The sequence below is a fragment of the Hippichthys cyanospilos genome, chromosome 16 (genome assembly GCF_059441005.1).
Source record: "Hippichthys cyanospilos isolate Australia breed blue-spotted pipefish chromosome 16, RoL_Hcya_1.0, whole genome shotgun sequence".
Lineage (NCBI taxonomy): Eukaryota > Metazoa > Chordata > Actinopteri > Syngnathiformes > Syngnathidae > Hippichthys > Hippichthys cyanospilos.
The window spans coordinates 2,182,630-2,207,631 of NC_142384.1; the positions used below are offsets into that span (position 1 = coordinate 2,182,630).

The window sequence follows — 25,002 nt, forward strand, 5'->3', positions numbered from 1 at the left end:
ATACAGGTTAAACGTTTGTCTAAGCAGAAAAAAATCTAAGTGCATTTAGGTGCCTAAAAAAAAAAGATACCAATCCTTATCACAATTGCACTTCACTTGGCAAAAACAAATCCCTTTCCTTGGGATCATCCAAAACTACAATGCTTCATGAAGTTTCATCAGGCCTTCAGTCCCGAGTGTTCTGGAATATTCTACTCATTGAAATCAGACTGGCCATATTTGTAGAAATGTTTAAATCTTGAGACTTCTTTATGTACTTGTGCATTTAGGTTAGGGTTCTAGCTTCAAGTCTCACCCCGTCACAAGGACACTATGTCGTTGAGCATGAGTGAGTCTTATGTGATTAATGGTGAATAAACTTGACATCTTTTGAAGGAATAGTCTATTTCTACCCTTACTTAACCTGGTCCCAAAATGAAAATTGTTCATTAAAATGGAATGATTTGTGCATCCTGTTACCATAAGGGACACAAGCTTCCACAATGTGACTTTGTAAACAGATTTATACCCACAGCATCAGTAATATTCAGTACAGACACAAATGCACACAAGCCCCCGCCCCCATATCCATTACAGGGAGTGTTCCTTTTCCTCCTCTGAAAATCCTTGCATTATTGATGCTATAGTATGTGCACTACATTGAACATATGCTGGGTATTTATTTGGCTTTGCATTGCACTTAACATTTTCTGTCTATTACATCAAATGTGCTTCTGTATTTACAGTGAATGCATGAATTCACTTTCTGTTTCTGTGTGTGTGCGCATGCTTTGTCCATTCCACGGGTGCTTTGTGTGAGTCGGTGTGGGTGTATCTCTTTGTGTCAAAGAGGGTGGTGGGGGGGGGGGGGGGGGGGTTAGCGGTCTATAAATAGAAACCTACAGCTCCCTCTTAGCCCTTGTCTTGGACTCAAAGAGAAAATGAAAGGGAAGAAGGATGGAAGGAAAGAATGAAAGGGAGAGAGAAAGTGCAGATTCAGAACAAGCAGAGGAGGAAGGTGGTGAACCATGGCATCACTTCCTCAACAAGATGATGCCCAAAAAAGGTTGTAGTACATGCACAAATTTAGAAGAAGGCCAGGATACAGCCAAGTATCCTCTAAAAACACACTTGTTAAATTAAGCTTCTTATGAACAATTATTCTCTTTAATTAAGTGAAATGTGGAAAAAAGCAGAGCTCTCAGCCATTTTTATATGATCTCACAAGGATCTGCATTCATGCTGAACCTATGATTGGCATATTTGAATGCTTTTTATGTGAATTGTGTCAACACAGTTGGTTTGCAAGTCCAATGATTTATGGAAATTTTTAGGTTATGTCATTTTCTGTGTGGGTTTTTCCAGTCTGCTTGTTTTACCTTCAAACTCAAGGAGGAGGAAATTATTGTATTCTTTTTTTTCCCCTCATTCATCCATCCATTTCCTCAGCCGCTGATCCTGGGGTTGCGGGCCTGCTGGATCCTATCTCAGCTGTCTCCATGCATAAGGTGGAGGAGACCCTGAACTGGTTGCCTGCCAATTGTAAGGTAAGCATAAACAAACTATTCACTCACAATCACACCTAATGGGAATTTAGAGTTTGCAGTACACCTACCATGCATGCTTTTTTTAGGGGTAATGTGGGAAGAAAATGGAGTACCCGGAGAAAACCCATGCAGGCCCGGAGAAATCATGCAAACTCCACACAGTGGAGGCGAGAGCGAGCTGGAATTGAAATTTGGACTCTGAACTGCGAGGTAGAACTGCTAACCATTCTAACACCAACTCTTCCACCAAACTGCTTTCGTTATTTTTATTTTTTTATTTCCTTGTTTTTGCCAGTCTCGGAGGTAATGCATTACAAAGGTAATGTAATTACTGTAATACATTACTTTTTACTGTAATGCGATAATGTAATATATAACACAAAAAAAATTGTAATATTGTCCTCGTTATAAATCAGAGCAAAGTAATATAATTCATTGTCAGCTCGGAATTGCTAACCCTAACCCCCTTCCCCCTCACGGCGGGTTGAATATGGACAATACGTACATAAGATGGACCTACGACCATTACTTTTAGTTCGTCAGCGATAAAGACCAGAAAAATACCATCATTAGGAGCACTTTGTTTGCGACACCTAAACAGCTATCTACTTTGCAAAATAGGAGCGGTAATTTGACAAATCATTCAGAGCAGTGCCATAGTAATGTGAAGTTAGCCAAAAGAAAACTCGCAGACGATTGAGCTCTCTCACTGAGGGATGATATTTTGACATCAAGAGGTTAGAAGATTCGTTAGGAGATATGCTGGCGCTTTACACAGTGGATTGACCAGCATTTCGAAACCTTGTCAACAAGATCTCTGTCGCAACTAGCAATAATGACAAGGTAAGCTAACGCTATTTTTTACTGTACAAATGTGATTCATAATAGTATATAAATAGTTCTGGTCAATGTACAGTATATCAAGATGAAGCATACAAAACACATATTAGCCAGTCTGTTAAATACCTTAACAGCACCATCACAATGCTGTAGGCTAGCTGCTAACGTTAGCCCCACCAAAGACATCCATTTTTGAAACACATGTCTCTAGCCTAGCCAATTGATCTTGAATTTGAATAGTAATTGGATGTGTAATGAGCGTGATGAGCTACATTTAGAATGGCAAATCTATATTTACAGTTATGGTGGTGAGACTAATATTAAAATAATGCAATAGAAAAGTAATGCATTACATTTCAATTAATAATGAAAATGTGATATTGTAATGTAACTAATTACTTTGAAATGACAGTAATAAGTAATATATTATGCACTACAGTTATGAAGTAACTATCCCAACACTGGTTTTTGCACCATTTCCTGAATTCCTTCTTATATTGCTTGTAGGCAGGAATACAAAAGGATTGAATTTAATGTACGGAATCCATTGTCTGTCTAGACATCTCAACCAATCTCATCCATCAATGCATATCTGTGTTCTTCATGTCAGCACAGTGTAGCAACAAGACCAATGAAAAACCAGCATAAAATGTTTTATTAAAGTTGTGTTTTTATTGAGGAAATCCTTTGGCCGCTAGGCATTAGTAAAAAGCTACTTCCATTAAAAGGTGTCTCACATCAACTTGACTTTCAATGTAAAATACCAGTGCCAACGTCATTTAACCATCTGGCCTACTCTATATACGCCCTACTTTTGTTGTTAGTCTTTACATTAAGCCATTATTGAGGCGATTGTAAAAACAGACATACATACTCTACAGCTTGAGCATTCCTTAATTCAATTTCTGACCCTGTAAGATAAAATCCATTACAGCTAACTTTGAGGAAAGGCGTTTTGCATGACCAGTCAGCAGAGCACCTTCTGTATTGTACAGATAGACATCCATTCACCCCTTTGGGCAATTTAAAGCAAATTGTATCAAATCTGTTTTCATCGCGGGCTACACAGTAGTTATGTAAGCTTACCCTGGGTGGCTAGCTTTGATATTGAAACCACATTAATGGACCAAGATTATATTTTTACACTTCTCAGAGTTGAATGTAAGCATAAAAATGGCATTTGGCGATTTAATTTCTCATTAAATATGAGTTTTACGGAACTGACATTTCTAACCAGGAAGTAAAACATCTCGTTAGCGAACCGTGCTTCTCACCCTGTGGCTGCCAAACCCCCTTTATGATGTCATTCAATGTCGCCGGACACGCAAGTGTCGCGGAGTGAATAAAACAGGTGTTTTACTGACATTGCTGTAAAACGCAAAACAGTGTTTATAGATCACACTCACTGACACATGTTCCTACAATTAATCGGGAAACCCAGTATTCATAACAAAAGTTACACACCCGCGGGTGACTGACATCGAATGTCCAGCTGTGTGCTCGCAAACTCACATTTTCGCCTCCAGCATTTTCTACAGTTAAACATTGTAACAAATAAATTAAACATTGCTGTTTACCTTCTCAACTCAGGAGTTTTTTAGGGTGAGAAATCAACGTTGTAACATGGTTAAAATCTCAGACTTTTCATGATAGCACCCTTTTACTGCATAATTGCTAGCGCTTTAACAATATGCCCAATCTCACAGATCGCCACAGACCATAGGTTTAGTCATGATGTAGCCACAGTGGTGACAGTACGGAACAAACTGTCATGAATAACCCGCATATAATAACCCGTGTATAATACTGCAAGAATGATATGGAAGAAAATGACCTAAATATGGTCAAAACTGAAAAAGGGTTGAAAGGAAAGTCAAGTCAAAACATACTGTATCTTTCCAATAACATGTTCAATGCACCTCCACTAGTCTTAACATGGTTTTCTCCTTAATATCACATTTGTGGAATTTTTATTAAGCAGCCAAATCTACTTACAGTCGACAAATATATAGTATATTCATCCCAGGTTGTGGTCATTTTGCCACTTGATGTTGACTAAAAATGACATCACAGAATGCCCCCAGGTTCTCCTTGCAGGTGTGCACTTCGAGTTAACCTGCGTTTCATTGGCAGTGTGCGTGTGTCTGCACCTTGTAGCCATCACAAGAAGCTGCTGCTCGGGTTACATAAGAAGCAGGAGAGGGAGAGGCTGTGGGTACAGCTGCCCTATCCTATCTCTTTAAATGACACGGAGCCGCGCCGCTCTGCGCGTGTGCGTGCATGTGCATGCGTGCGTGTGTTTGGGGGAGAGCGCTGCCGTGTTTTGCCCGAGGACGATCGAAAACACAACACGGGCGCCCCTTCACTCACCGTTTCTCGCGTAGAGAAAGAGGCAGTTGGTCCCTTCATCTGCGTGTGAAAGCTTGTCCCTTTTGGACCCGGCTGATCCTTCGTCGTGTCTATGGACTCCGTGGGTGCATCTCTGGCCTCTTGATAGGAAATCGCGGGCAGGGCGGCCTCCCGATATAATTGCTTTCGCCCGTTTGCAAGGAGAAACGTGATCGAGAGGAAGCCTGCGTATCATGGATTAAAAGCCGAGTGAATTTCCATCTAAGAGGTAAGGGGAAAGATGAGGATGTACTGTAGACGTGCGTGGATGTACGCTCTTGTATGTGCGTGTGACCGTGATGGGTGAAACTGTGTTTGGTGATGGCAGCGGCAGCAGCATCCACGCTCCACACTGCGGTCCTCCGCTCCCACGAGGCGGAGGAGAGCGCGCTGTGGTCTCGTGGACTGGGGGGGGGGGGGGGGGGGGGGGCTCTTTGTGTGCATCCAGCCTCGGGGAAGCCAAGATGATCAGCCGCATCGAGTTGCGGATTATTAACTAACACGATGACGTCATCGTCTGTGAGTGACGTAACTTCTTTGGTTCTCATTTTGTGCGATGTGTTTTTTTTCAAGCGCCTAATTCAACGTTCGAGCATCCTTGCATCTGTTGTCACTCTCCGTTTAGCTGGGGAGCAACAGGTTTGTGTTTATTTACGATTTTTTTTTGTTTTACTCCTTTTAGGACTATCAATCATTCAAGGACTCGTGCGTTTTTTGAGTGTCCGACGTGGTCTAAAATCGAACACATCACATCACGAACATCCTGAATATTTCATCTAAACGTTTATTCCCTTCCTGGGAAATTTTAATGTCATCAAATCCATCGTTTCAAAAGCATGCAGTTAAGTCACACTTCCCCCTTTCTACCTTGACTAATTTTTGTAATAAAGTTAGGTATAGATTCCGTTTTATTCACGATAAATATCTATCTATCTATCTATCTATCTATATCTATCTATCTATCTATCTATCTATCTATCTATCTATCTATCTATCTATCTATCTATCTATCTATCTATCTATCTATCTATCTATCTATCTATCTATCTATCTATCTATATATATATATATATATATATATATATATATATATATATATATATATATATACATATACACACACACACGCACACACACACCTGAACAGTATTGGGAGTAATGTAAATGAGTTACAAATGAGAGTAAAGTAATGCATTAAAATGCATTTTTTAGCCTGAAAGTAGTGTGTTTTTTCAACCCCAAATTTGCCAAAAACACCGCAAGATCAGATGAGAAAAGTCCTGGTCAAAATGTTTACTATCTACTACAGCTCAGATGAAAGGTTGAAAATGGACAATATGTACGCAAGATGGACTTACGACCATTACTTTCAGTTCATTAGTGATAAAGACAAGAAATATATAATCGTTTGATGAGCTTTGTGTGTGACACCTAAAAAGCTGTCGACTTTGTGTGATAGGACCAGTAATTGGACAAACCATTTAGAGCGGGGCCATAGTAACGTGAATTTAGCAAAAAGAAAACACGTGGAGGATTGCGCTCTCTCGCTCAGGGATTACACGTCAACATTAACAGGTTAGACGATTCATTAGAGAAATGTAGCTGCTTTCCGCAGTGGATTCACCAGCATTTGGAAACCTTGTCAGCAAGATACCTGTCGCTACTTGCAATTATGACAAGGTAAGCTAACACTGATTTCCACTGTACAATTGCTATTAATAGTCTGTAAATACTTCTGGTCAGTGTGTATTATAGATGAAGCTTGCAAAACTCATGTTAGCCAGTATGTTAAATACCGTAACAATGATGTACAGTAGGCTAGCTGCTAACGTGGGCCCCACCAAACCCTCTGTTTTTTAAACATACAGTATGTCTCTAACCTTGCCAACTCAAAGTCAAAGTCAAAGTCAAGTTTATTGTCAATTTTTTCACATGTGCTTAACATACAAAGGAATCGAAATTGCGTTTCTCACTATCCTCTGCGTTTTACATGTACAATAACAAAGTGCAGGTGCGCAAGACGAGACAAACCTAAAAGCTAGACACTTATCTATAGTAATGTAAAGAGCAGTATGTTTGATCTACTTTGCCTAGTGTTGCTAAACCAACAACTAAAACTAAAAATTAAATACGAAAAACCAGGTATGGCAAGAGTACCCCAAGACAAGACATAGGTAGCAGCATATGACAGGACAATCCAACAGTACGAGACAAAGCAGGACAACTCTGGCTGTGGTTGTCCCAGTTGTGTGCATTTGAGGTAGTTGTTATAGTTCTAAGTGTAATCGCTAGTACAATAGAAGTATAATTATAAATAAACATGGCAGCAGCAAGTCTGTGCAAATTTTGCAAGTGCATGAGTAAAGTTTGAGTTTTGGTGGGGGTCCAGCTAGGTGTTTCTTCTGGCTGGGGCTGAATGTGAGAGAGAGGAGTGGAGAGAGAGAGAGTTCAGCAGTTTCACGGGTGGGAGGGGGGGAGAGTTCAGCAGTCTCATGGCCTGGTGGATGAAGCTGTTCCTGAGTCGGGTGGTGCGGGAGCGGAGGCTCCTGTACCTCTTTCCGGAGGGCAGGAGGCTGAACAGACTGTGTGCAGGGTGGCTTGTATCGGTGACAATCGTGACGGCTTTGCGGCCGAGGTGGGTGGTGTACAGGTCTTGCAGGCAGGGGAGCGGAGTACCAATAATCCTCTCAGCTGTCCTCACGATGCGTTGTAGAGCCTTCCTGTTGTAGTCAGTGCAGCTCCCGCCCCACACGGTGATGCAGCTGGTGAGGATGCTTTCGATGGTTCCTCTGTAGAATGTGGTCACTTGCCCGCTTCAGTTTGCGCAGGAAGTAGAGACGCCGCTGTGCTTTCTTGGCCAGAGATGCAGTGTTGGTGGTCCAGGAGAGGTCATCGCTGATGTGCACCCCCAGGAACTTGGTGCTGCTCACCCTCTCCACTGCAGCACCATCGATGGTCAGTGGGGGGTGTTGGGTGCGGCCTCTCTGTAAGCTGACGACCATCTCTTTGGTCTTGCTGATGTTTAGCAGGAGGTTGTTGTCTTTACACCAGGAGGTTGTTGTCTTTACACCATCCGGTCAGAAGCTCCATTTCTTTCCTGTAGTGGGTCTCGTCGCCGTTGGAGATGAGACCCACCAGTGTTGTGTCGTCAGCAAACTTCACGAGGTGGTTGGAGCTGTGGGTTGCAGAGCACTCGTGTGTTAGTAGGGTGAAGATGAGGGGGCTGAGCACACAGCCTTGTAGGGCCCCCGTGCTCAGGGTGATCCTGCCTGAGATGTTGTTGCCAACTCACACCACCTGAGGCCTCTGGCTGAGGAAATCCAGCAGCCAGTTGCAGAGTGAGGTTCTGAGGCCCAGTTTGTCCAGTTTGCAGGTGAGTTGTTGGGGTATTATGGTGTTGAACGCTGAGCTGAAGTCTATGAACAGCATTCTCACATATGAGTCTTTCTTGTCCAGGTGGGTGAGTGCCGGGTGGAGAGCAGAGCAGATTGCGTCGTCTGTGGATCGCTTTGCCCTGTAGGCGAACTGATGCGGGTCCAGGCTGGGGGGCAGGATGGATTTTATGTGTGACAGGACTAGTCGTTCAAAGCACTTCATGATGATGGGTGTCAGTGCCACCAGACGATAATCGTTGAAGCAGGATGGGGAGGATTTCTTTGGCACAGGTATGATGGTGGCAGCTTAGAAGCCTGATGGCACAATGGCTTGCCTCAGGGAGGTGTTAAAGATGTCTGTAAAAACATCTTTCAGCTCCTCTGCACAGTCTTTCAGCACCCTGCCAGGGATGTTGTCTGGACCTGCTGCTTTCCGGGTGTTGATGGCGGAGAGTGTCCTCCTCACGCTGGCAGCAGACAGGCACAAAGGCTGGTCGTGCGGAGGTGGTGGTGTTTTCTGTGGGCAGGTGGTGTTCTGTTCCTCAAAGCGTGTAAAGAAACTGTTTAGGTTGTTGAGCAGAGTGATGTTGCTCTCACAGCTTTGTGGTGCAGGTTTGTAGTCTGTGATAGCCTGAATGCCCTGCCATTGGCTGTGTGCATTCTTGCTGTCCTTGAAGTGAGAAGTTATCTTGTTTGTGTATTCTTGTTTGGCTTTCCTGATGCCACGGGACAGGTCGGCTCTCGCTGTTCTCAGGGCTGATTTCTCCCCAGCTTTGAAGGCCTTGTCTCTGGCCCTCAACAGCCTGTGGACATCTCCTGTTAGCCATGGCTTCTGGTTGGCCCGTGTGGTGATCCTCTTGATGTGGGTCACGTCGTCCATGCATTTGGTGATGTAGGAGGTCACCGTGTCTGTGTACTCCTCAATATCTGTGATGCCATTGTAGGTGGCTGCTTCCTTAAAAATGTCCCAGTCTGTTGACTCAAAGCAGTCCTGTAGGGCTGAGGTCGCTTCCTGTGGCCACACCCTTGCTTCTTTCAATGCAGGTTTGATGGCTTTCACTCTTGGTCTGTATGCAGGCATTAGCACAATAGTGAGGTGGTCAGAGGCGCCGATGTGGGGAAGGGGGGTGGCTTTGAACGCTCTTTTGTGCTGAGTGTAAACACAGTCCAAAATGTTATGTCCTCTTGTCGCAAAGTGGATTTGTTGATGAAACATCGGGAGAACAGTTTTGAGATCATGTCATTTTTCCTTTGAATATGTTATTTAATTTAACTGTACAGTAGATTATGTTACTCATTTTTAATACGTGTATAAAGTCGTGATGTTTTTACCTAAGGTTTTTGCACACGTTGCACGCATTCACTAATAAACATAGGTTTGGATTGCCCGTTTCATGTTGCGACCTGGAATACTGAGTTTTTTCATTCCCTCTTCATGACATTTTCCCGGATTTGCGCCCAAAACAACTCATGACCTTCGGGGCTTAGCTGTATTTGTGTTGTTTCGTCTCCATCTGCAGGCGTTTTTAGGTAATTACACTTATTTTCAGTTGCTGTCCCTGCTATTTGTCGGTGTCTCCTCACGGAGATAGTGGTCTGCTATTGGTCGGCCTCACTCGTTTCAAAATGGTGGAACGGTAAAGTTTTGTTTGATTGTGAGTGTTTACAAAACCGTATTTATCATGCATTTTACTGCTTAGTTCAAAGTTGAAAGGGTTAGCCATGGGTTTGAAGATTCCTAGTGATATTTAAGAGAGAAGTAAGAAGATGATTTAAATGGAAACGATGCTGGAGATAACCCTTATTTGGGAATATGGGCATAACGAGTGGCACTCAAAGGTAAATAAATCCTTTCTATATTTTTTATTTATGATGTTTTCTGATTGTATACATGTATATTATATATACGTAGCACTTACTATACTATTTTGGTACCAATCTTTAATATGTAGATGTGGCAGGACGAAGAAACCACGCGTTGCTGAGCTAGTGTAGATCTTTACTCTTCGCATGCCATCACAAAACTGATACAAAACTGTCCAAATCACCAAAGACAAAGCCAACAGGTTCAAAGCATCAAAGATTAATTGCAACATGCCTACTGGGTGAGAGACATGGTCCTAATGCCCCCCCCCCCCCCGAACACCCAGAAAGGCATAACAAAACTCTCACAGGGTATTCACCAGTCTGACACCCTGAGTACACAGTCCGGTCCTGGGCGGTGTATGTGACACCAGGGGCCCAGGTGCGACAGGAGTAAGGGTGAGACACTCAGCATGAAAACCACGAGGTGGCGTTGCCAAACGATGTTCTGAAGTTCCGCAGGATCCGGAGCGGCAGCGCTAACCTGGATGCTGGCAGGCACAGTGGCTGAGGGATGGCAGGTCTCTGCTGCGTCCCAGCCTGTGCCTGGGCCAGAACCTGCTGCGGCACCACCACCAGCTGACCCACTCCGATGTATACCAGGACCATACCTGCGGACATGGTGAATCTGAGGGGCAGCTGGATGATGCTGGCTTGGAGCCTACTGCTGAGGCTGGACGGAGATCGGTGGTGGATGAGGCGGCCTGGCTGGACGATCAAGTTCGATGGCCAGGGATTACGGAACTGGACTGCACCAGCCGTTCTCACCAGCGCCTGTACCAGCCTGTTGTTGGCTGGCTTGATCCCGGGGGCACAGAGGGACAGGGCGACGGGTGAAAGGACCCTTCGCGGGGTGCTGGCCGGGACCACCAGATTCCCGGAAGCAGGCTGACCTGGTACCAGCCTGATGCATTACCTGACGTGTAGTAGGCTGGTATAGGGATACCACAACCATGTGGGACGTCTGTGGTGATTCCTTGCAGGTGGAACAGCGCCTCAATATGCTAAAACCACGCGGCTGCATTGCTCTGCCAGAACTCAGGCACTTTTGCTGATGTCACGACGGCTGCCGATTGCAAGCGTTGAGGCTGTGTGGCCGAGGAAGACACCTCTTCAACAGGTTGCTGAAACATTCTGACGTCCGGGGTCACCCATGTGGCGAGACAACCTCTTTCAATAGTTTGCTGAACATTCTAACGTCTGGGGTAACCAATGTGGCAAGATGACCCATCCGGGGTCACCCATTCTAACATTGGGGTCATCAATGTGGCAGGAAGAAGAAACCACACCTTGCTGTGCTTGTGTAGATCTTTACTCTTCGCATGCCATACCAAAACTCATACAACACTGTCCAAATCAGCACAGACAAAGCCAACAGGTTCAAAGCATCAAAGGTGCATTGCAACATGCCTACTGGGTGAGAGACATGGTCCGAGTGCCCGCCACACAATTTTGATGTTTTTACCTGGGGTTCTGAACACATTAGCTATTTAATTAGGTTTGGATTCGCTTTACGACCCAACCGCGGAACAGATTAATCTTGCAACACAGGGGCCCACTGTGTGTGTGTGTGTGTATATATATATATATATATATATATATATATATATATATATATATATATATATATATATATATATATATACAGTGGGCCCCCGTGTTACGAACTTAATCCGTTCAGCGGCTACGCTCGTAACTCGAACAGCTCGTATGACGGGCAATCCAAACCTATGTTAATTCGTGAATGCGTGCAACGCGTGCAAAAACCTTAGGTAAAAACATCACGACTTTATACACATATTAAAAATGAGTAACATAACCTACTGTACAGTTAAATTAAATAACATAAATATACAAAGGAAAAATGACATTTACCTTTGGGGCGACGTGACTTGAGCTGGGTGGAGGCGGAGGGGAGCAGAGACCAACCTGCAGAATTTATTGATTTATTTTCTTAAACGGGAACTTTTCTCAAAACTAGAACATATCACCGGCGATTTCCTTCTCTTTAATCCATAATAGAAGAAGCCTCTCAATTTTGTTGTCGATCGAGGTCCGTCCCCCGGCAAGGAAAGTCTTGCCCTTAGATTGCCGAGCGGTTACAGCCATACTCACAAGCCATGCGTGCGCCTCCTTCGTATTTTTTTTTTTTTTTTATTAACTCCTGCTTGGTTTCTATTGTCATCATCCTCTTACTTCTTCCTTTACCGCCACTAGCAATTTTAGAAGCCATGTCTAACAGATAAAGTTTGCAAAGTCTTCACAACATTCCTTCCTTCCGTTTTTGACTCATTTTCTCTCCTTCCTTTCGTCCCGACCAGCTGTGCCATCAAGCTAGATAAAGGCATTTTGGCATTTCTGTGATTGACATGACGCCGGCCAATAGCATCTCCGTGAGTGAGACCGTGACTGACACCATGACTGAGACAGTGACTGTGACATTGTAAGAGCAATATCGTTTTACGTTGCCGTGACAAGCATTTACTACTGATTTTGATGACGTGCCAAAGCGAAAATACATGAACAAATACAATGACCGGCATGTCAGATTGCTTGTAAGGCGAATGGTCTGTGCGTAAGTGGGGGACAAAAAACTCCGCGGACCACGCTCGTAAGTCGAAATATATATATATATATATATATATATATATATATATATATATATATATATATGTTTGCTCCAAAACAATTTGTTGTGTTGTTGTTAGTTGTTGGATGACAAGTTGTTGGATGAGAAGTTGGATGACAATACTTGTGGAAACCTATTTCTTTGTTGCCTATTTTTGCATGAGAAAACTTAAAATACTTTGTTGCCTTCAAGTCTTGAGCTCTCTCTTCTTTTATATATTTATTTTAAATAGCTGGAGTCGTACTTGCACATAAATAATGACTTCAGTAGTTGCACTATTTTGATCAATATACTGTTATGTTTAATCATATGTATGTTTACATGTGGGGGAAAAATAAAAATATACACTAATCAGCAACCTGTCGAGGGATGCAATTTTAATGGCATCATCAGCATTAGATCCACTTAACAAGTCTAAATCCTTTTAAATCATCCATTTAACCGTTGGTGAGTAGTCAACAAGAGTAACTACCTTTGCATTAAATGCTATATGCAATCAAAAGGACTAATCAGCTTTTGTTGACTAACATAGTTGTGTTTCACCACTGCCTAATTAATGCACGAGGAGAACAGCATATGATAATTCCTTGTCGGCAACTTGACTGAGCAGGCTGCTGTGTGTGTGTGTTTTATATATATATATATATATATATATATATATATATATATATATATATATATATTGGAGAAAAAAAATCTTTCTTCTGAATATGAGGCTCAAGGTGGTACGTTTTGGCATGGTGGGGAGAGGTGTGGAAGGTGTGGACTCAAAAGCTGGGAGGCAGACAAGAGGAGTATGCTCAAAAAATAATAATTTAATATGGTGAGGATAAAAAAAAAAAAAAATCAAACAAGCTCAAAGGGAAGATGACGAGAAACTGATAGCAACTATGACTCAACATCAACAACACTTCGACACCACCAAACAAGACCTGAAAAGAAACAGAAAACTAAATACTCTCAAAACTGACAAGGAGGAGCACCTGGACAAGACACAATTGGAACAGAGAGCTGATTGGCCAACACAAGGGAAGCAGGTTAACGCGGACAGTTGGACGCAATCACCCTGACACTGACATGAGGGGAACAAAAACATAAACTTGAAAACTTGAACAAAACCCCACAACTCGAAAATACCATAAAAAACAAAAGTGCAAAACAGAAAGAACAGAAAAGCTCAATAACAACCAACAGAAGAACATAAATAATAGAACATACATTACAAACAGTCGGAAATTGTTCAGAAGCTATGAAAGAATTACATCATTAGAGAAACAACTCAATTGTCAGTCAAGGTGTGAAAGTATGCTTGCTTTAATGACATTTCAGCTACCTGTGTGTTTTTACACGACTGTAGATAAGGAAAGTCTATTGTTAAAACAGAAGCTCTACAGCAATTCAATTAGTTGACTGTGGTCAGCCAATCGACCTAGATATTGTTGGTCACCTGCATGACATCACACTACATGGGAAAAAAACTCAGTTGAAAAAAAAAATAACACATTGTTGTTTACATGCTCACTCTGGGAAGTAAAGATCATAGAGAAGTAGACCATTGTCATGACACTGAGTCCGGAAATAACTTCAAAATAAAAGTGTTCCAAAAGTGTGATACAATAGTTATTATGCTACTGTTTATTTTGAAGCATTGGCTGGCTTTCTCACAATGTGTGGCTGTTTTACTATAATACAGTGGCTTGACAGGCAGCATATTCTCCCATATTTCTCATTGCCCATGTGGGCCAACAAGCTAAATAAATAAACAGATCTTGTCCAGTATTTAATTCTTGATAAGTGTGTTTATCCGGCCTGGGTCATTTTACTCTTCCCTGCCTAGAAAGTCACTGGTTTGTTTTTCATAGATGATTCATGACAAGATTTGACAGATTGATGAGACCTTGTGAGCTACCTCTTGCAGTACATGCTGCTCTATGCTTGTGCCATAATACAGAGTTTGCGGTCCTTGCACTGTGTTTCTCTCCTCTCCCAAAATGCATCTGTGGCTCAGTGTTGGCAATGGCAGCTCATTTGAGGCCTTTCGTCAAAAAGAGCATTCCCATTTTAAAAGTTCTAATTCAGGAATTGCACTGTGCAGAAGTGAAAACATTAAATAAGGCTATTTTAGAAAATAAATGGACGGACGGGTAGATATAATTTGTTATTTAAAAAATGCTACAACCTGTAAGACTCGTACCAGTTTTATTTAAACTAATGTAAGTTTCACATTTTTGAGTGCCAGCAGAGGAAGACCTTGGCGGCGTCGGCTGGTCGCCGACTAGCGGACACCCGGGAGGCGTCAGCTGGGCGCCGACTGGCGGATGCCCGGGTGGCAACGACTGGATTTGGCTACTGGGGCATGCCACAGGCCGTGAAGAGTTCATGAGACTGACCTGGGTGTGAGGCAACCTTTGGGGGCCGACTGGCTGCTGTGGTGCGGGCAGGAGAGGCTGCGGGTGAGCCTTGACTGGTGACCCAGGGGACTGCTGCCGGGGATCCTTGATTGTCGGCACGGGAGACGACTGCAGTGAAGCCTGGACTGGAGGCTCTAGTGACGGCTGTAGCGAAGCCTTGACTGGCTGCGCTGGAGACTCCTGTTGAGTAATTGAAATGCCTGACTGCTGGGGGTGGACCAGAGACTTTAGTAATCATAAGGGACTGACCTGAATGAAGGGAAAATGCTGAGGCCTGATGGACAGCTTGGTAGGTGGCAGCGGTGTTGTGGCTGGCAGCTCCGAGAGCAATGGCTGCGGCATGACCCGGGACTCGGAGAGTGGCTGGACATAAGGCTCGAAAGATGGCTGCTTGGAGAGCATCTGACGCGGCTCAGAAGGCATCTGCAGCGGATTGGCCTGCACCTCGGAGGGTATCTGCAACGGCTCGGCCTGCGGCTTGACGTGGGACTCGGAGGGCTGCTGCAGCGGCTTGACGTGGTACTCGTGAGAGGGCGGCTGCAGCGGCCTGATGTGGCACTCGGACGAGGGCGGCTGGAGCGCCCCGACGTGGGACTCGGAAGAGGGCCGACGTGGGACTTGGGAGAGGATGGCCGCAACGGCCCGACATGAGGCTTGGGAAAAGGCGGCCGCGGCGGCCCGACGTGAGACCCGGGAAAAGGCGGCCGCAGCGGCCGGACTTGAGACTCGGGAGGCGGTGCACGTTTTAGCTGGGAACACCGCAGGCCGACGCTGGAGTGCGAGATCCGAGATGTCCAACTCAGAGGGTCTGTGGCGGGGGCACTCAGTCGCCACGGCTGGATGACTGACGGGGGCGCACTGTGGCCGCAGAGCCGGGACGTGGACCTCCAGTCCTTCTGGCTGAGGACGAGTGACAGGGGCGCTAGCCACATCAGCCTGCCATCAGGGAGCTTGGGGAACACAAACACAAGGGGCAGACTTGACCAGAACGGGAGGGGGTGCGCGTGGAGGGTGTAACTCGAGACGGGGTGAAGACGAAGAAACACGAGGTGGCATGAGGGCTGCTATGGGATGGAGTGACTCTTGATTGAGGTGCGCCGGGACAGGTGCTCGGTGATTAGCGGATGAGGGCCGGCAACCTTTACTAGGGCGCCCCCATGGGCCACCACGGGATGGGCAGAAGGCCAAACGGGGGCTCCAGTAATGGTCGCAGTTAACGGAAGGCATGAAATCAAAATCTTCAAAATCTGACTCAGAATCACTAACATAAATGGATGGGAAAGAGCTAGAATAAAGAAAATCATTATTAAAATCAAAATTGTTGAATGAAAAAAGACTTGGATAAACACATCTGTCATCTATCTTGAATATTATCAACCTGTCACTCTCCTCTGGCATTGTACCTGAAGCTTTTAAGACGGCCGTCATTCAACCATTACTTAAGAAACCTCACCTAGTTCCTGAAAATCTCTTTAACTATAGGCCAGTGTCACACCTTCCGTTTATTGCCAAAATTCTTGAGAAAGTTGTGGCACAACAGCTTAGCAATTTTATGATAGACAACAATAGATTTGAACTCCTTCAGTCAGGTTTTAGGGCCAACCACTCAACTGAGACAGCCCTAGTAAAAGTGACGAATGATCTTCTCTTAGCCATGGATTCCAACATCTCATCAATATTATTACTGCTTGATCTTAGTGCCGCATTTGACACTATTGATCATCATATTCTTATAGAACGTCTTAGATCATGTGTTGGTATCTCGGGATCAGCACTTTCTTGGTTCACACCTTACATCCTGGGAAGGACGCATAGTGTCTCTTATGGCAATGCGATATCTGAATCTTTCTCCGTCTCATATGGTGTCCCCCAGGGGTCAGTACTTGGTCCCTTACTGTTCAACATCTACATGATTCCTCTTGGCGATATTATACGTAAACATGCTATTAGTTTTCATTGCTATGCTGATGATACCCAACTCTATACGCCCTTAGAAATAACGGATCTGTGCAAGTGCAGTAAACTGGAGGCCTGCCTTGCCGAGATTAAACAATGGATGTCTTCCAATTTTCTGCTTCTCAACCCTAGTAAAACTGAGATGTTATTTATTGGCCCTGCTCATCATCAGCACTTGCTTAAGAATACCACGTTGAACCTGGAAAACTGTATTATTTCCCAAAGTAGTTCTGCAAAAAATCTCGGCGTGATATTTGACTTAACTCTCTCCTTTCGGACACATATTAATAACATGACAAGAACGGTGTTTTTTCACCTCCACAATATAGCTAAGATTTGCCCTATTCTTTCTCTTAGCGATGCAGAAACATTAATTCATGCATTTGTCACGTCGCGCCTAGACTAGTGTAACGTTTTGTTTTCTGGACTTCCCATGTCCTACATTAAAAGCCTGCAGTCTTTACAGAATGCAGCAGTGAGACTATTGACAAGGACGAGAAAGTTCGATCATATTACTCCGATTCTAGCTGACCTGCATTGGCATCCAATACACGTGAGATGTCATCGATCACAAAATGCCGGTTTGCTATCGACCCCATGGGCTAAAAAGAAGTCCGCGGGATCAAGGGCATTTTCCATTCGCGCGCCAGTACTATGGAATACCCTACCTATGGAAGTTCGCGCAGCCACCTCAGTAGAAATCTTTAAATCCCGACTAAAAACACATTTATATTCAAAAGCATTTAGTTAATTGAGCCTGTCTGCAGCTTTCTTCTTTTCTCTTTTTTCCTGCCCCCCTCTTCCGGCTGGGAGAGGGGGCTAGCTAGATGGTGAGGGTTGACTTGACCGCCTCCAATGGGCCCTGCGCTGATCGACCATCGCGGGTTAGGAGATGGGGCGTCTGCGGTCCATCTGGTTGGAATGTGGGATGATTCCTGCCCAATGGCTTTGCCACTATATAGCACTGCACTATATAGCACAATATGTTTTCTGTAATTTATATTGTTTATGTGTATGTCTGTGTTTGGTACATGCAGCATCCACTTCAACCTGTGGGCCTGGAAAGGGGATCCTCCCACCTGTGGTCCCTTCTGGAGGTTTCTGATTTTCCCCTAATTGGGGTTTTTGAGTTTTTCCTTCCCCTTCTGGGAGCTTTGACAGGAGATGCTGTTGTGTACCTTACACTGAAAGGCATCTGTGAAGCCCTTTGAGACTTCGGTGATTTAGGGCTATACAAATAAAATTTGATTGATTGATTGATTGATTGAAATTCAGAATTGGACTCTGAGCGGACTTTAACGAAGGGAGAACCATCCTCCAAATCGGAATCAATAGAGTAGTGAGGAGGGCTAATAGGCGGTGGGGGGTGCTCAGACAGATACGAGGACAGTGAGTAATCGTCAGTGTCGGAAAAGTCGGAATCGCGAAAGATGTGGGGTGGAAAAATAGTGGGGTAAGGGAGCTCGGACACACAGGTGTAAGGCAAGGAAGAAAGACATGTGGAGGACGGACATGTGGTGGACGAGTAAGGGGCTGTGTTGGAAGAGGGCTCGGACGAAGAGTACAACGAGGAACAGGTAAGGGAGCTTACGCGGGGAACACAGAGTTGGCTGGCACGCTGAGGGTGTTTGAGAGTAGTGCAGCGGCGGCGTCTTGTTCGCCGCCGTGGGCTTCCTGCTGGTTCCCGGTTTGGTTGGGCATGGCGGCTTGAGAAGGTGTTGGACGTGGGAAAGGTGGAACCAAAAAGATGCAAGACAGAATGGGATGAGGCTCCCTTGGATTAATAACAAACCAAGGCAGGGTTGGAAGGAATCAAAAAATACCAAGGACAACAAAAACACTAAACTCAAACTTACTGGGGCAACAACTAGCAGGAGGCAACACGGGAAGGATGGGTTGAGGGCAGCACGAGGCAAGACAGTGGGGGGGAAGAAGTACAATGACCCAACAAAGGACAGGGCAAAACACTGGAACTTAAATACTATCAGAAGTAATTAAAAGACGCAAGACACCTGGGAACAACAAGGGGTGGGAGAAAACTGACTGGTGGAAACAATAGGCTGGAACACATGGGTGACAGGTGAGGCTAATCCCAGTGACGACAGACGCGGGGGAAACAGAGAACCTATAACTGAAACTACACAACCCTAAACGCACAACATAAACGGATAGAACGTGACATAACTACTCTTGCGGCAAGATTGATTGTTTTATACCTTGTACATTAGCTGTGCTCTTTTAAATTTGATGTAGAATTTAGGATCGATTAGTTCGATAAACTATTGGTTAATTGGTTGTCCTGTGATTGGCTGGCAACCATTTGAGGGTGTCCCCTGCCTACTGCTCTAAGATGGCTGGGATAGGCACCAACAAACCAGCGACCCTAGTGAGGATAAGCTGCTACGGATAATAGAAGAAGCCTCTCCATTTTGTTGTTGACTGAGTTTGCCCATGGCAAGGAAAGTCTTGCCCTTCGAAGATTGCCGAGCTGTTACGGCCATACTCACTAGCAAGGTTAACTATGCGTGCGCCTCCTTCGTATTTTTTTATTATCTCCTGCTTCGTTTCTATTGTCATCATCCTATTATTTCTTCCTTTACCTCCACTTGCAATTTTAGAAGCCATGCCTAACAGATAAAGTTTGCATAGTCTTCACAACACACCGACCAGCTGTGCCATCAAGCTAGATGAAGGCGTTCGGCCAATAGCATATCGGCATTTCTGTGACTGATGTGACGCTGGCCAATAGTATATCGGCATCTCCGTGACTGAGATCGTGACTGTAACCTTAATCGACCAATAGCATATCGGCATCTCCGTGACTGAGACCGTGACTGTGACCTTTTAAGACCAATAGCATATCAGTATTTCCGTGACATGCAAGAATAGTTATTTTTGTTGATGCAGCAACGCGAAAAAAATAGTGTGGACACACTGACCGGCATGTTGGATTTTTCGTGAGACGAAAGGTTTGTGTGTAAGAGGGGGGACAAAAAAACGCCGCGATCCACGTTCGTAAGATGAAAAATTTGTAAATCAGGGAGTTTGTAAACCGGGGGCCCACTGTAATGTTGAAAAGTGTTCCACATGTGTAATGATTGAGCTGAATGATGTGAATGTGCAACAAATGTGAAATGTTAAATCTCCCATTGGATATGAATATTCGAATATGTAAATGAAAAATGTGGAATAATGGGAAAATATTAATATTTATGAATTATTGAAACAATGGGAATAGTCCGTAAGGCGAAATAAATTACTTGTTGTGAATGTGTAATGGGAAAGCTCAAAATGTGAAATGTTAAATCTCCTATTGGATATGAATATTGGAATATTGAAGTGAAAATACGGAATTATAGAAAAATATTAATATCTATGAATTATTCGAATGATGGGAATGATCCATGAGGCGAAATTAATGAGTTAAATGATATGAATATGAAATGGAAAAGCTCAAATGTGAAATGTTAAATCTCCCATTAGGAATGAATGGGGAATCCCCCATTGGAAATGAATTGTGAATTATTAAAAGGGTAAAAAATATGGAATTATGGGAAAATATTGGAGAGGATGAACTACTGGAATGACGGGAATGATCCCTGAGGCGAGATGAATGAAATGAATATTGAAAATATGAAATGTGAAAGCTGTAAATATGAAATGTAAAATCACCCAATGTTAAGTCAATGAGATTTTTTGGGTGGAAATCAGGGAATTGTGGCAAAATGATAAATAAATGGATTGAGGAAAATGGAAGCAGTTGTTGCATAATTAATTGGAATAATGTGAAATTGGAATGGTGGGAATCGAATGAACTGGGAATGAGTTGAAATGCATCAAAAATGGGCGGAATTAAAAAAAAGGAATAACATAACAACTTTCACCTTCACACAATAATGACAAAGTCAAGGAATAACATATGTGTGAAGGCTTTCGCCTTCTCACAATGATTGTGTAGCATTTTGCATTGTGTTTTACACTTTTGCGATTGCGGGGCATCTAAGCTCTTTTACAATATTTTGATGTGATTACACAAGGTCGTTATGAGATGTGGGGAGAGTGGCTGAATTGATTTTATGTAGCCACACAAGTTTAGTGCATATTCATCAGGTGGCTTCGTTACTGTGCCTCACACATCTTTACACATTTTACATTATCACTTTACACACGTGAATGGCTCAACAAGCTCATTAGCACAGCAGGAATACAAAGATGGATCACTTGCCAGAATGGCTGTGCTTCACGAGGGAAATTATTTCATGTGTTTTCAAAGTGCCAAGACACAAGACTGTAAAATCTTCAAGGGACTGTTGGTGATTACACATTATTGGTGCTAAGGGCCATTTCAGGGTTCGATAACATTTAACATTTACTGTATTTGGATGTACTTCATCTCAAACACAAGCACTGACCAACATCACATTCTCTTCCAAGTTTACATAATATGACACAAGTTTCTATTTTAGGAATCTCAGGGTAAAACGGAAAATGAGAACATCAAAGACATTCATGTGAAGTGAGTTCAGGATTATTAAGATCCCGGCGCACGATGAATAAAACAGACAGGGATGTTGATCGTAGAGGTGCATGAGTTTGGCTTAATGAATCGTGGAAGCAAGATGGAAAATGAGCTATACATACAGCTCCACGACACAACCTGTGCTGACTTATCATTTTAACTGATGGGGGAACCAAGTACACGTCACTGGCAGTGCCACTGAGCTGGAAAGGAAGAGTTGTTTAGGTAACTCAGACTCAGTGGGATAAACACGGTTATAGTGTTCCTCTGCAGTTACAGTATGTCGGGCCAAGCAAGAGTGACTCATCAGGGGAGACAAACCTGTTACCTCGTTCTAAAGTGCAACACAGTGTGTGAATACAGTTGCAGCTTCGAGAACAGTGGTGTCCAAACTTTTACCTCAGAGTCACGCTTACAGAAAAATAGATGTGTCAGGACCAATATGACATTGTTAAACCACAAGTGTATGTTGTTTAGGTATCCACTAAAAAAAAGCTATTTGAAAAACTGCAATATCACAGCTCAATAAAGGTTTTGGAAAGCTGTGTCAAAATCATTTTAGCTCATGGGCCACTTGGAGAAAAATCCATTCTAAAGTGTGCCAGACTAGTAAAATAATGGTATACAAAGAACAAACAATAACTGTTACCTACTATGTAGATTTTTGCTATGCATGCTGGACTGCTCCAAATCGCCAGCAAATGGCTGCAGTCAATTGTAAACATGTTGCTGTAAAACAAATACTGTATTTTTGGACTATAAACCGAAACGTTTTCCTCATGTTTTGAGCCCTGCGGCTTATAGTCCAGTGCGGCTTATCTGTGTTTTTTTTTTTTGTTTTTGTTTTTTTTGTTTTGCTAGCCACCAGCAAGCAAACGTGTGGATCTGTTCGAGGTGTCAATTTAATGGAATAACTATCAAATAGAACTGAAAAGATTTGAATCTATGACTGTGCTCAAAAAGAGTTAATACAATATATTATTTAAAAATACACACACACATATATATATATATATATATATATATATATATATATATATATATATATATATATATATATATATGTCTAAATTTAATTAGAGAATGTATCAAATTTGGGGTAAATTTGTGATGTGTAAATGTTGCATACAGTACACAGTATATGTGATTTTATTTATGTATTAATGACTATATATGAATTATGGAAAATGTGTGATTATCAAACAAAGGGAGACAAAAACAGATGCTATTGAAGTACTGATTTCGATTTTGAATGGGTATTTAACAGATATCCATCCATGCATCCATTTTCTATAAATATGTTGGAACTAAACATGCAGGCAGGTTCAGTCTGTTATAGAGAGGATGTTGCTGTTGGCACACAATTACAAAAAAATTGAAATAATTAAGAAAAATTATAAACTTCATATACCATCTTTTTGCGTAAAGATCTGATGTTATTACCTGCGGCTTATAAGTCTGTGGCTTATTCATGACAAATATCTTTTTTTTCTCATATTTTGCTGCTACGGCTTATATACCAGTGCGTCTTATAGTCTGAAAAATATTGGTATGTGCGTGTACTAATTAAAATGACGGCTGTAGCAAACATGATGAGAATTGCAGTCTACACTTGAAATTCCAATTTCTTACAAAGGAAATCTAGGTACGCGATTTCCAACGGAATGGTGTAACCTCTTCCTCTTTCTAAGATCCTGCCTGTTTTTTGCTTGACACCCGTGACAATCCAAGCAACGGAAATTGGGCCGGGATTAGATTACATTCCTCTCCTCATTGGTCGATAGTCGCGCCGGGAGCCAATCACATGTCATATAGAAGTGCCAATCTCCCACCTGAAATCACTTTTGAGTGTCCTGCAAGACACGCGATTGGCTCCCGATGCGACCATCGTCCAATGAGGGCAGGAGTTGTAATCTACTCCTGCCCAATTTTCGGTATATATCGATGAAGGCCAACTGCTCGATGTCAATCAAAAATCACAGAGGAGGAGGAAAGCGGCTTCACAGTGCCGTTGGAAATCTCTTGCCTAGATTTCTTTTGAAATAAATTGGAATTTCAAGTGTCAACTGTGACTTCTATTATTTTTTCTCCAGCGTTCACTTTAATTAGACTTCCTGGCTAATATGTCACAGCTCTCCTTGAGGCCACCGCCACTTAAATTTACATTTACTGTATAAGGGTTAACAATTTAAGATGTAAGTAAATATGTATACTGCAGTCATTGGATGTCCAAGGAGTGTCCATGGCAAGTGCATTAATAACCTGTCTGGCATGCAAGAAAGCTTCATGGCACATCTCTTGGCAATTTGCATATTTTTTATTTTAATTAAAAAAAAATCTGCGATGCATTGAGGGCGCGGCCCACACATTGTGGTTGGGAACCGCTGATATAGACCACAATGTTTTTTTTTTGTCACCTCATTACGCCATGTCTTTCACCTTCCGACATAAAAAAACAAAAAACAAAACAAAACGAACGAACAAACAGAAACCCCGGAACACACTGAAAACAGCTTTCAAGTTATAAAAAAGGTTTATTAACAAAAAGTGCACCCAACGAGTGAAGTAGCAACTTAAGAAGGCAAAAGGACAACTCAGGAACAAAAACGGGATTCAAAGTACAAATTAAAGAGACATGACTAAAGCGCATGTAACTGACTGTGATCGGGGAAGAGCCAGCATGATGACATCGCCATAAAACTCAAAGTACACACTAAATTCACTATCACAGACTGCAGAATAGTGATGGGTCGAGCAACACTGACTCGCCAGTGCGTGTGCCGAGCTCAGCGAACAACACCCGTCGTGCCTGTGCGCGTATTGATTCAAAACAATCACGTGACCAACACATGAACTCATTGAACTGCGTCGACTCAGCAAAAACGTGCCAAACTGAGTTTATAAGGACATGCGTCTGTCAACACGACGCAACCGCTGAAACGAGCAAAATCACACGGTTGCTTCACTGCCTTCTGAAAGCGTTATCTCTTCCAACATTCCCATAATTAACACATTGCAGGTTTTTTTTCCATAATTCCATATTTTTCGAACAAATTCAACATGCATTCCCAATGGAGAACACTCCCATCCGTTGTCAATTTGAATTTTATCTATGTCATTCCCAAAGGGAGACAGTCCCATTCGTTGTCAATTGGAATTTTATCTGTGTTTCATCAACAGGCCGCTTGGTACGGTGGTTAATGTTCCGGCCAACATGAGGAAGGTCCGCGGTTCGACCCATAACAGCGTTCCCACTCTCATCACTTCTCAGATGAGCAATTGATTTCTACTTTAACATTTCCGATTTCGGGCGAATTGACATTTAACTATAAATATTTACCTAAAAACAGTATATTAAATTTAATATAAGCTTATTCATTATATTTAATACTTTATAAGCAGTGTTGTAGTGGGGATTTTTTAAGTGTGTGTTCGCGATTCTGTGATGTTATATATATACATACAGAACATCAATCAACACCAGTTGAACTAACGT

General features: G+C 43.0%; 1 protein-coding gene across 15 annotated transcripts in view; it reads left to right on the forward strand.

Moving 5' to 3' along the window:
• fbxl16 (F-box and leucine-rich repeat protein 16) overlaps positions 1 to 25,002 on the forward strand; it is a 65,632-nt gene that overhangs the window by 8,294 nt on the left and 32,336 nt on the right. For 10 of the 15 annotated variants that reach the window (XM_088437687.1, XM_088437683.1, XM_088437685.1 and 7 more), the window contains 2 exons: positions 1,429 to 1,526; positions 1,613 to 2,369. In XM_088437687.1, the coding sequence (XP_088293813.1) occupies positions 2,362 to 2,369 (8 nt within the window). In that variant the 5' untranslated portion in view covers positions 1,429 to 1,526; positions 1,613 to 2,361. Of the gene's footprint in view, positions 1 to 948; positions 1,046 to 1,428; positions 1,527 to 1,612; positions 2,370 to 4,605; positions 4,984 to 25,002 lie in introns of those variants that run through there. The other 5 variants (XM_088437697.1, XM_088437682.1, XM_088437696.1 and 2 more) reach the window with 3 other exon arrangements.